Source organism: Sarcophilus harrisii, chromosome 4 (genome assembly GCF_902635505.1).
Source record: "Sarcophilus harrisii chromosome 4, mSarHar1.11, whole genome shotgun sequence".
NCBI classification, from domain to species: domain Eukaryota; kingdom Metazoa; phylum Chordata; class Mammalia; order Dasyuromorphia; family Dasyuridae; genus Sarcophilus; species Sarcophilus harrisii.
The window spans coordinates 203,005,539-203,018,712 of record NC_045429.1 but is presented as its reverse complement, the minus strand read 5'-3'; the positions used below and the strand labels follow the sequence as shown (position 1 = coordinate 203,018,712).

General features: G+C 34.7%; 1 protein-coding gene across 1 annotated transcript in view; it reads right to left on the bottom strand.

Moving 5' to 3' along the window:
• Positions 1 to 13,174, bottom strand: part of SIM1 (SIM bHLH transcription factor 1) — a 77,762-nt gene that overhangs the window by 5,996 nt on the left and 58,592 nt on the right. Inside the window, exon 10 of the mRNA XM_003769314.2 lies at positions 2,612 to 3,014. Coding sequence (XP_003769362.1) covers positions 2,612 to 3,014 — 403 coding nt within the window. The remainder of the gene's footprint in view (positions 1 to 2,611; positions 3,015 to 13,174) is intronic.

The window sequence follows — 13,174 nt, the reverse complement described above, 5'->3', positions numbered from 1 at the left end:
CAAGTTTACCAGAAAGTAAAGGTAACTGAAGGGAAAAATCATGGCAAATCAGGAAGGGGCCCCAGCCTTGGAATCAGATGGCTAAGCAAGTCACTTGAACTAATTGAATCTCTTACTTCCTCACATGAAAAATGAAAAGGTAGACTAGAACTCACCACCTTGAAGTCATCATTGCAAGGTTGTTTCCCACACTGAGCTAAGTCAGATATCTCTCAACAAGATTTCTCATTTTAAGAGAATTTAATAAAGCTTGTGTATTGTTGGTACCACTAGGGAGAACCTAGCAGGGGTCCTCAAACTACGGCCCGCGGGTCAGATGCGGTAGCAGCTGAGGACTTTTATCCCCCTCACCCAGGGCTATGAAGTTTCTTTATTTAAAGGCCCACAAAACAAAGTTTTTGTTTTTACTATAGTCCGGCCCTCCAACAAGCTGAGGGACAGTGGAATGGCCCCCTATTTTAAAAGTTTGAGGACCCCTGATTCTGTACCACTATGAGGAATTAAATTAGCATATCAGTGCAGAGATTGTTCTTTTAACTTCAGGGAAAAAAAACTATAAACATTTTGAAACTTCTGAGTAGATCTTAAATTACTAGAAAATATCTCTTGAATTCATTTATATATTACTCTTGGTATAAAAAAATTGAAATTAATATCCCTATTGAAATCTACACAATATGTATATTTCATTATAAAGCTGGCATCTCAGATTGTCAGCTCTTTTCAATTCAACACTATCATTTAAAGCTTTTATCCAAGCTACGGGGAAAAAAAGCTAAAGAAATAGGGAGTGTTTCCTAAGGACTTTAAGGAATAATGCACATACAGAATATCCACTATAGAACATCAAGTTTCCCAAAGGTCCAAAGTCAATATAAGAGGAGGAAAGAGAAACAGAAAAGCATGCAGATAATTTGTGGACTGCATAAGAGGGCATATAACCTCATAGATTTTGAGTCTATCTTTTTATACTGTACTTTTACAGATGAGGAAACTAAAACTCAGAAATGTAAATTACTTTCTCAATAACACACAGGTAGTATGGAACAAAGCTGAAATTTAAATCTTTAAATCTTGTTCTCTTGGTTTCAAACCCAACATTTTATTCACTGGATTCATGCCTCTCCTGGACGAATTCTACAATTATACTATTAATTGCTTTCAAGTCTTTCCCTGATACTTTTCTTTCTTTTTGGTATTTCCTTCTAAACTACAAATATTAGATACCTTCCTTCATTCTCTGTCTTGTCACTGTAAGTCACATCTACATAATGCTTTTAGGGTTACAGTAGGCACTTAATAAAGATTTTTCTCTTTCCCCTTCCCCTTCTATGACATATACTTCCATTTTATAAGACTAGACAAAAGTGTAAATAAAAACAGACAGATTGAAAAGCAAAAGAAAAATTATTGGGGTATATGTTGAGTGGTGAAGCAGCAGAGCATGATGGATAATATAAGACATAGGCTGAACTTTATTGTGGCAAACCTATTTGAAATACTTAGTACACTATAGGTGTTCAGTAAACAGCAACAAGCTCTAAGATCTTCTAATTAATCTTTGTATTATGTACTTTAACAAAGATATAACAGGGGCAGTTAGTTGGTTTAAGTGGATAGAGTACCAGTCCTGAAGTCACGAGGATCTGTGTTCAAATCTGATCTCAGACACTTAACATTTCCTAGGCTGTGTGACTCTGTACAATTCACTTAACCTCAATTGCCTCAGCAATAAATATATATATATATATATATATATATATATATATATATATATATATATATATATATATAAAACAGGAAGAATTCAAGAGATCTACCTGAACTCAATCCTGGTAGAAACAACTGGGCATCTACTTATTCCTTGTTTATTTGCAAACCTGACTAAAAAATCTTTTTGTGACACTAAGCACTTTAATTATATTCTCCATCATTATGAACCTACAATACTATCCAACTTCTATATAATATGCCAAGATGAAGATCTATTCATGCCCTGCATGTCTTAATATCCTTTCCTCCCAGGATTCTTTTTGAGTGATTTTCTACATGGACAAGCCATTTTTTATATTTTACTTTCTAAATGAGCACCAGAAGGCAGAAGATACACAACAAAATCAAAGGACCATTAGATCATGAAACTAGAGTTAGAAGGGTCTCAGAAACCATCTCTCCAATTCCTTCATTTTACAGATGAAGAAACTCAAAGCCCAGAGAAGTTAATTCACTTGCTAAAAGTCACAAGAGTAGTAAATAAGAACTGATGAGATTTGAACTTTGGTCCCTTACCTACAGGTTCAAGACTCTTAATTTTAAGGTACTAAAATATTTTCCTCTCAAAAACTCAAAATTTGACATATATTAAAAACATATCCAATTGGCATTTTTAATGGAAATTTAGGAAAACCTTCCATTCAAGCAATATAAAGTTACAAATTATAAATCCAAAAAAAAAAATCATTTTGACTAAGAAGTATATTTCCACATCTAGAATACTATGTTGTAGCCTTGAAATTTCTAATTCCATCTTATCAGAAACTCTATCAGTAATACTGCTAATACTAAAAGCTCCATTATATAGTGCTTGAAGGTTTGCTCCTACTATTCTTACCATGAATTCTGTGAACGGAGGTTATATGTGGCATGCTGTTCTCATAGGCCTCTCTGCTTTCTGGGGAGGACTTGGTTAGGGGGAGTGCAGAACGTGAGCCCCACCAGGGCTCTCTCCCCCCTTGTGGGGTGCCAAGGAAGTATCGACCTGCTTCACAGCGACCTCCTTCACAGGCCTGGGTATGAAAATGCCTATCATCTGTTAGCCTGGAATGGTCAAGTGCAAAGCCATAACAAAGAGAGGTGCGGTCTGAATACTGTCTATAGGCACATGAAGCATCATGCTGGGAACTGGGCCTTTCGGAGGGGTCCAATAACTGTGGAGATGCAGTATCTGTGAGTGGGCTTCCTCCCCATTGACTGTCATGATCCGATTCAGATCTTTCGGTATGAAATCCAGAATACTAAAAAACAAAACAGAAAAAATTTAAGTTTCTACAAAACCTTTTATGAACTGATGCAGAGCTAAGCAAGCAGAAGCAGGAGAAAAATTTATACAGTGAAGACAATAGTATAAAAGAAAACAACACTGAAGGATTTCAAGAGCTGTAGATTAATTCATTCTGGAAAGCAATTTAGAATTGTGGTTAAAAAAAATAACTAAAATGTCCATGCCATTGGTTATAAAGAGGTCAAAATTAGAAAAAGAGTATACACACACACACACACACACACATACACTATATACTCCAATATCCTCAAAGAAGTATTTTTTTCTTGAGAAAGAACTAGCAATAAAGTAGGTCCATGGGGAATCTATTGAGGATTAATTGAGGATTAAGCAAACAATATGGTACATGAATATAATGATATATTAACTTATTGAAAAAATGTGGATATGAATAATTCAGAGAAGTTTAGGAAGATGCCTCTGAATATATACAGGGTAAACAGAATCATTTTAGGCAGGGTCATGTGTTGATTTGCTTAGCTTAAATGTATCTCTTTAATAATTGTCATTTTTTTTTAAGACAACTTCTTTTAAGAAAAAGTTCTATCAGGGAAGAAGATGACTAATAGTACTTTTTGTTTAAAAGTGATCTTTCTTATTTAAAGAGAAATTTTTGCAAAATCTTACAATACCTCTATATTTTTGTAACTGAAACTTTTTGGGTGAGGTCTAACATGCACCAATCATGAATAAAACGCTACATTCAACAGCAAGGTTTAGGCACAACTCCCCTTTTAAAAAAAAAAGCTTTGGAACTATATTTCTATCACCATACTACTAGAAAATCCTAAATCTAGGAAGCATGTAAGAGATTTGCAACATACCCTAAAAGAGGTTCCCAATAAAACAAACTCAAAATTTGATTTCCCAACCTTGATTTGAAATCTTCCAAAGATGTAGAACTTATAACTATTTATGGCAGTTTATTCCACTTCTGGACAGCTATAATTGTTTAGAAATTTTTGTTTATCACTAGACAAAAAACCACTTCTCAAAATATCTTTGATTTTGTTGCTGTCAAATGTTCCAGCATAGCCTATCCTAAACTTTTCTGCAACCATCCACTGCTTCTTTTCTAATCACTATAGTAAAATCATGTGCAGAAGATAGAATGGACTAATAGATACAACTTAGAAACTTCTGTGGATTATTAATTGTCTTTCTGCTCCCTAAGAATTTCATGACGGTAAATATATTTTTAAAAATAAATAAAATTCTGTTCATGGTTAGTTCCATGTAATAGAAACTTTGAATAGATGGAAATGAGTAGAATGGATAATGTTATCTTGAAGTAATTTCATTATTTCAAGACTCAATTATTGCATTAATGTGGGTACTCCCTTAATAACACTTTTATCTTTCAACTACAACCCTTATGTCTCTTAATAGACAATCTTTTGTTTTTGCTGCTGAAATTTCATCACCCCATAGCTAATATGGTAATGAACATTTTTTTTCTCAACTTAGCTAGGCTGGCTCTGGAACAACCATCACACAGCATGAGGCTATGCCTATACATTAAACTATTCCAGCTTTCAAGGACCTCCCATAATTTGTTTCTGCCTCAATTTCCTGGTCTGTAAAATAAGCTGAAGAAGGAAATGACAAACCACTATAGTATTTCTGCCAAGAAAACCCCAACTGGAGTCACAAAGAATCAGACATGACTGAGATGCCTTAGCAACAACAAACTTAGTTTTCAAGATCCCTTGGTGTAACCTACATTCCTGATGAAGTATCAGAGTAACATGTTAGTGGAAAATCCTGATACCAAAATGGAGAAAAGAGATGCTTATCCCATCCTCAAGAGAGTCACCATGGTAATTGTTAGTGCCTAATCCACACCAAGAGTAGGAGAAGGATGAGATTTTTTGTGACCTATAACCTAGACCCAGAGAAAAATTTGCTTTAAGCCACCTGACTGTCTCAGTCTAGCTAACCCCTCCCAAAATATGGCCTGTTCATAGACCCTTCTTTCTCTTTATTGTCTCTTGTTCAATCTGGGTTTTGAGGAAAGTATAAGGAGGGAAATATTTACACTTTTGAAAAACAGACCAGCAGACCTAAAGACAAAGATTGGAGGGAGAGTAATAGCATTCCGATTCAGGTCTTGTTTGGGAAACTGCAGGAAATTCTAACAAATATAGTGTATAAAGTTCAGAATTTTATTTAAATTCCAATTTACAATTATTCCTTCACTATTTCAAATCAACTTATAGTTAATTCTTTGCCAGCTGTAAAAATGGACTATCAGTCAATCTATTCTATCAAGACAAGCAAAAAGAGAGCTGAAAATCCCAGGTCCTCCAGCACACAAAGTTGGTACATATGGAGACAGAAGGACAGAAGTCTGAGTGGCCACACTGCAGCTCTTCAAAATCCCAAACACCTTTTCTTTTAACAAACTTCAGGCCTGTCTTTTCAAAAAAAAAAAAAAAAAAAAAAAGGTTACCTTCACATTCACCGCAATAAGTGGTTAACTAGTGTCCACCCTCTTCTCCATAAGCAGGGATCAGAGTTTCAAGCATTTGCCATACAGAAGTCTTTACCATATGCTCGCCCTTGGAGAAATTCAAACCATCTGTGCTCCTCCAAGAGAGGGGTTGCTCAGATTCTGTTTTGTTTTTATAAAAGTATAAACCTGGCCTATTTCTAAAGTGCTTCAGTCAAGTCTTTTGAGCTCTATTCAGAAAGAAAAAAGCTTACCCTGAGTGCATGTGAGAAAGCAAGCACTTTGGCTCAGTGTAAAGGAACATTCTGTTCCTCATTCACAGAGAAAAATTCCACATGAGGCAAACCCTGAGCAGACAGGCATGAGACAGGCACACACCAGGGAAACACTTCAAGAATACTCTGAAACAGAATTTGGAGACTAAGGGTCATGCCAGTGGCTGAGAAACAATAGCAGCAGATAGGCTGCCTTGGAGTACAAACAGCCAGAGGTGGAATGGTTCACTCTAAGTAAATATATCATAATGACTTGAAGAAGAAGAGACATAAATAGTAACAAACCCTTCCAGGTGGCAGCTTGAATTCAAAGGACAGCCAAAAACCTGACAATCTGTGGAGCACCAACCTGCTAAGCCACATTCAGCTGCTATGGGAGCAATTCCACTAGATTATATATTCTTTGGGGCAGGAAGTACATCCCATGTGCTTAATATAGAACTTTTCCATCTTCTTTTCAATATCTCCCCACCCCACCCCAACCATAAACAGAAGCTTCCTAATAGCAGGTGCCAAATGAATATCTGTTGAAGACAATAAATAACAACTCACATTTATATAGTGATCGTGTAGCTTGCCAATAATTTTGCCCATTACAAATTGGAAAAGTAAGTAGATTATTACCCCAACTTTACCAATAAGAAACACAGATTCAGAAAGAAGGCAAAAGGGCTTCCATGAAAGTTTCTCCATTTTTAAGTCACAAAAATCAAATTTGTTTCTCGGCTTTGACACTGACCATCTGTGTGACCATGGACAAATCAGGGATCATACTTTTAGAAATAGAAATCTTATTTGATTTTTCTTGTGCAGCAAGATAATTGTATAAATATGTATGCATATGTTGGATTTAATATTTTTACCAGGATTACTTGCCATCTAGGGAAGGGGTTGGGGGAAAGGGAGTAAAAATTGGAACACAAAGTTTTGGAAGGGTCAGTGTTGAAAAATTACTCATACATAAATTTTGAAATAAAAAGCTTTAATTAAAAAAAAAGAAATATGGATCTTAGAGAGCAATAAGTCCAATTCTCATCATTTAATTTTTCTGCGCCTCAGTTCCTTCATTTGTTTAATAAGAATAATTTTTGCATCTCCATGCAAAAAGGAAGATTATCATGAGGAAAACTTTTAATCAAGTTCTATCACTGTTAATATCCCAGTGACAAACTGTATGTCTATTGTCTGAGGACCATCCTATTTAAGTTAGAGAGATCCCTTGAATGTCATTAATTCAATTCAGCAAGCATTTATTAAGCTTGTTATATATTTACTGAGTTTTTTATAATTATAGACAAGCAGGTGGCACAATGAATAGGATGTAGGACCTGGAATAAGAAAGATTTGCATTTGAATGTCTGAATCTGGGCAAAGCAATTAACTATTATCTGCCTCAGTTTTCTCACTGGAAAAGTGGGGATAATAATAGTAGCTATCTCCCAGGATTGATTTGGAGATGAAATGAGATAATATTTGTAAAGCACTTAAACTTTAAAACACTATAAATGCTAGCTAATAGTATTATTTTTAAACACCTTACCATGTTCCAGATATTGTGCTAGGTAATGAATACAAAGACAAAAAAAAAAATGAAATAGTGGTTAGCTTCAAAGCACTTATCACCAAGTTAGTCATAGGGTGGTGAAATGTTAGGCCATAAGAACTTTCAAAGGCTATATCCTAATTTACAAAGGTGCTATGATTAATGTTGATATCAGAAGTGCTGATTGTGACAAAATCACAGATCCTCCCAGCATTCAAATATTATTGTTGTCATCTAATCACAATAATAGCAAGTGCAGGAGTTTAAATTACACAGTAGAAATTTTGAATGCCCTTTCAGTGCTCTTGAGCTTTTATCATACTGCCTCTGTATTCTTTTAGAAAATGTAAATTTGCATGTGCATACAGCTATAGTGAAATAGCTAAGTGATACAGAGAATACAACACTGGACTTGGGATTCAAATTCTGCCTCAGATACTTACTACCTAAGTGACCCTGAGCAAATCATTTAATCTCCATCTGCCTCAGATTCCTCATCTGCAAAATGGAGATAATAATAGCACCTTCTTCACAGTGTTGTTGTAAGGGTCAAATGATATAATATATGTAAAACCTTTTACAAACTTTAAGGCACTATATAGAGTACTTATTATCATCATTATTAATTCAACAGATAATTCCTGAGGGTCTGCTATATCAAGGCACTGAATAGATATTAGGGGAAAAGATCATAAAACAAAGTCTCTGGTCTTATTAAACTGATAGCCTACAAGAGATATTAGACTAGTATACATACAATATATATATATATATATATATATATATATATATATATATATGTATATACATATATGCATTAAAGAGTCTAAAACACTAAATATATATATATATAAATACCAGATGTATTCATTTGATGAAAAAACTGTGATTATCCCACTAAAATACTACAGGGTAAAAACCAAGGTTTTCCTTTACTGTGTTATCTAGAGGTTTTGGCATTATCCTCAATTCCCACCTACCACATATTTAATCATTTGCCAAATCTTGCTGTTTCTGCAGCTATCTCTTTTTCCAATCAGATCCCTTCTCAATCTACTCATATGACTACCTACCATCCTCATCACCTCCTAGACTTCTACAATAAGAGTCCCTTATTTGGGCTCTTGGCTTCCAATCTCTCCCCTCTCCAGTTCACCCTCCTCAAAAGTGATTTTTCTTAAGCAGCAAGTTTGATTCTGCCATTCCCTGATCAATAGAGTCCAATATACTTTCCATTGCTTCTAGAAGAAAATATACATTCCTTTCTACTTATTCTGCATAAACTTATATGCATACCTGTCTCTCTCTTGTTGAATTGTGTGCCCTTTGAGAATAGGTATTGTTTCATAAATTGTATTTGTAGATCCAACTCCCTGCCCCTGGTCTGGAGCAGAATAGAAACTTAATAAATGTTTCTTGATTGACTGATCTTACCAATATGGAAAAGGGATCTAAAATTGAAATAATGTGTCTCAAGTAATATAACAAATAAGTCAGTACCATATTGATGGAAAAGAAACCTAACTTGGAAACTTGGGCTCAGTTTTTCAAACACTAGTTTCCAATTACCCTTGCTCAAGTCAAACAGTTTTTGTTTCTAAACAAAAAGCAAATCCTTTGAGATATGATAAAAATTACAAGTAAAAGTAAGTGAATGTGAATCCTTTATAAACCACACATCCTTGTAATACTAATATGTTTCTAGTGTAGTGATTGTAAACCGGTTAGCATTAAATGGGACATTATAAACTTTTCAAATTTATAATTGCCTTCCTATGAAAAGACAAAGTTCTCCCAAAGTCATTTTACATTTAATGTGACATTTCCTCTGATTTCTAAGACTGAAGAACCACAAAAGTCTACTTCTGAACCAAAAGGAAATATTTAGATTCTATGTTTAAATTAATCTCCACAGATAGGTCATTGTAATCTCAATGGGAAATAATATATACTCATTTTATTGCAACCAGTTCCATTCTTTTTCCTTCATACTGACCACTTCTCACAATACTAATTTCCTTCTTAATTGCCCCACCTTTAATTTTTCTCATTTCTCAATCTCGGCTTTTCAAAAAGTCATTCCTTGTAAGCACTTTTATTTAATTGGTCCTGACATGCCATTTAATAGACTTAGGGCATTTGTGATATGAAAACCATATTCTGCATAGTCTTAGAAAAATTGCCTGGAGGTGCAGAGAAATTAGCCTTATCCCAGGATCCAACCTAAATTACAGTAGGCAGGGCTTGAAATCAGGTTTTTCGAATCCCTCTCTCCACCATGGCATGATAGCTCTATTGTGACTAAATAAGAAAATAAATAGAGAAAGATCTACTTGTTCAACTGTAAAACGTCCACCTACTAAACATAAGGGACTATACTTCTATCAGAAAAGGCAAACCGCAGCCACAATCCCTGCTGCCTCTCAATTTGGGCTCCTAATCCATGATATAGCTGTGCCTCCCTGAGGCTTAAACTGCTTTCAGAAATTCAGGCTCAGCCTATCAGCAAAAAGGCAAATGATTTGGGGATAAAGGTTCATCCAAAAATGGTTATTTTTCCAATAGATTCCTTAGAAGGGCATATTTGAGCAAGACAGGCTAGGCTCAATTCTCACAGGTTAAATAAATGATAAAAACCATAAAAGATACTGAGTGGTATGAAATCCCAGCAAATTTTCCCAAAGGGCCTGCTTTAAACTAAAACACCCGCTTTGGGAAATCCTTGTTGGGCACTTCTTCTAATCAAGCCCCCAACCTAAAAAGAAAAAGTGTGCAGTAGATATAGCTGTGCACATTCCTCTTGGGGTAATATGTTTAAGATTCATGCTTCTCTCAACAATTTGTTGTAGGCAGGTGCTCAGCATTCATCTGGATATGAAGGCAACAACCCAGCTCAGGAAAAATGCCAGATGTTCATATAATAAATGTTATAGTTATCTATTTTTTTCCTGGCAGCTCATTCAAGTTTTTACCATTTTTAGCTATAAAATATATAGTGAAATCCTCTTATGGTAAAGTCCTGTTTTCCATGAAAACTTTCACTATATTAGGCGTGAGCAGCTTTCTCCTTGATTTGTGTCTTAACCATGAGAAAAAACATCACAGATGCAGACTGCATTGTACTGAGAACATATGCATGCTTTTAAATCACTTTTATCTTACTTTTTACTAATGTAACCCTGAAACATAAAATATGTTCTTTTTTGCATTCGCTGTTATGGCAGAACAGATGGTGAAAGGGTTAGATTAAAGTAATACAGCATGTCCATTAAAATAACCCCCACTGCTGGTGATTCTTTATTCAAACAGGAGTCATGTTTACTATAAAAAAAAAAAAAAAAAAGACTTTTGCTTTAGCATTTGGAGTATGCTGGAAGTCTCCAAGAGATCCTTAAGGATAAACATGAGAAGAAAAGAAGAACTAATGTCAGAATAAAATGTATTTCAAAAATATTTTATAGAAGTTGTTTTAGTAATCAGAAAGGCTAAATAAACACAAGGCCTCTGAGCAGCCAGCTGAACTATCAACAAAGGTAAATGTGGCTAAATTTAGTAAAGAAATTTTTTGAAAAGATTATCTGGGAAAAGTAATTTTGAATCAAAATATTGTTTAACAGAGAAAACTTTATAGTTTAACTGAAACTGTAACAATGGGAGAAATTTACAATTATTTTTCCACACTCTATTCTATTTTAATAATTTAGTCTATTTTAATAATTGTCAAAATTGACAATGGAGGGGCCTTGTCTGCCACTTTATCAATCATTATATGTATTATTAAATAGCAAATAGCCTAAAGGTCTTTTTCCCAATAAGATAAAACACATATGGTTTAATACCTTAAAATTTCTGAATCCGGTCAATGAGGCAATATGATCAAAAGATCTTAAAAAGCAAGTGATGACAGGCATTCATAGTCATTTAAATAAGATCCATTTTTAAAAATCTGGGGTAATTTCAGGAAGCTCTAGTTATCTCATAGTACCTTCATTTTAGAATATTAAAGCTTATTGGTTTAGACTCTCAATAATATTTGCTAAATCTATTTGTTACATAAAAATCACTGGGGAATTCAAATTTTTATTTTTAAAAATATTCTTTCAGAAAAAGTATAGTATGCCTTCCAATCGCAATGAAACTCAATAATAGAGTATACTGTTTTGATTGTTATTCAAAATAACTGTGGAAGATGATTGGCCAAATGACTAACATTTCAATTACACATAGATTCCAAGCTTCTAAGTCATCTCTTCTGTACCTCTAGAGAAAAAATTCTTAACCTGAGCTTGTTTTTAAAAACATTTTGATAATTATATTTTATTATAATTGATTTTCTTTGTAATCCTGTGTATTTTATGCATTTAAAAAATATTATTCTGGGAAAGGGTCAATAAGCTGCACTATACTGCCAAAGGAATCCATGATATTCAAAAAATTGATCCTTGAGTATAGATAACCACTGACAATTTTTCAATATATAATTTCAATATACATATCCATATTAATTACTTGCACAGTCAACTTGTGTTCATGATTTTAGGTTTGTTTTATTTTAAGCTTCAATCTTTTTTGTGTGTCTGACAAGAACCAGGTCCATTTCTATTTTTACCAGCAAAATATCTGGGTTATTTCATTAATAAGGATATGTGAGATTTTTAAGCAAATTGCAAAAGTCCCTAGAAATAGCAGATACTTTTCCTTTATCCAAGACCCCACAGAACAAAAATGCTCTGGGATTCAACCCATTCTTTTTTTCTCACAGAAAAAGTAAGCACGGACTACATCTCATTCTATGTCAATGTGATATGCAGCTGGAAAGGAATAGGCAATCTGGAACCAAAGGCCAGATTGACTTCCAATGTAACTCTATCAGGATTCTCCTCTAGGGTTACAAATGGAGTGAACTGGATCCAAAACCATAAAATCCATTCCCTACCCCAAGCTCCCTTCTCAACACACACACACACACACACACACACACACACACACACCTCAAAAAACACCACATTTTTCCAAAGATAAGGGGGTAAAAGTCTTAATAGATGCACTTGCTCAGACTCTCTTAAACAAGCATTACTCATGACTATTTCATCCTAATAAGTTCACCCTGCCCACAGGTGGAAATGATAATGCCTGTTCATTCCAACTAATCAAGATAATACAAAAACATCTAGAGACAATTGAGTAAATCCCAGTTTTCCATGACCAGTAGCCCTAATTTTAATAATAATCCTCATCCATAGCTGGCTTAGGGAATGAGCCAGAAGCACTCCACTCTGTCCACCCATTCCTCCAAATCACTATCCGATTGCCCACAACTAAGTGGCAAATTAGATGGGCTTGAATGAGATGGATACAGGTGGTGCCACCTGCTCCACCTCTTTTACAGCAATATTATTTGGTCTCTCAGTGATTCAGAAGCTGAGAGAAAAGACAGAAAGAAGGCAGACTGCTCTTAGCAGTATAATTGCACAGTGTCTGCTCTGACTGTGCTGGCAAACTGGCAGCAGACACTACTAACCCCATTCCCTACCCAATCCTAGAGAGAGGGTGCATGAGATGTGTAATTTTGAAGAAAGAAATGAAAGCTTAAGGTCATTGTACCAAATTAATTCCTTTCAAACAAAACACATATCCTTCTTTTAGTCTCACTTAAAGTTAACAGACAATTGTTTATTTTTTTCTCCTTGTGTGCAACTCGTGTAGCAGAAAACACTAAAGTTAACAAAAATCTAGGACAGCAACAGATATCTGTTAAAGAAACACACACACACACATCACAATCTCGACTTCATGGAGTAACAATGCAATACAGGGCAATGTGCTTACAATGTGTTGCAGAA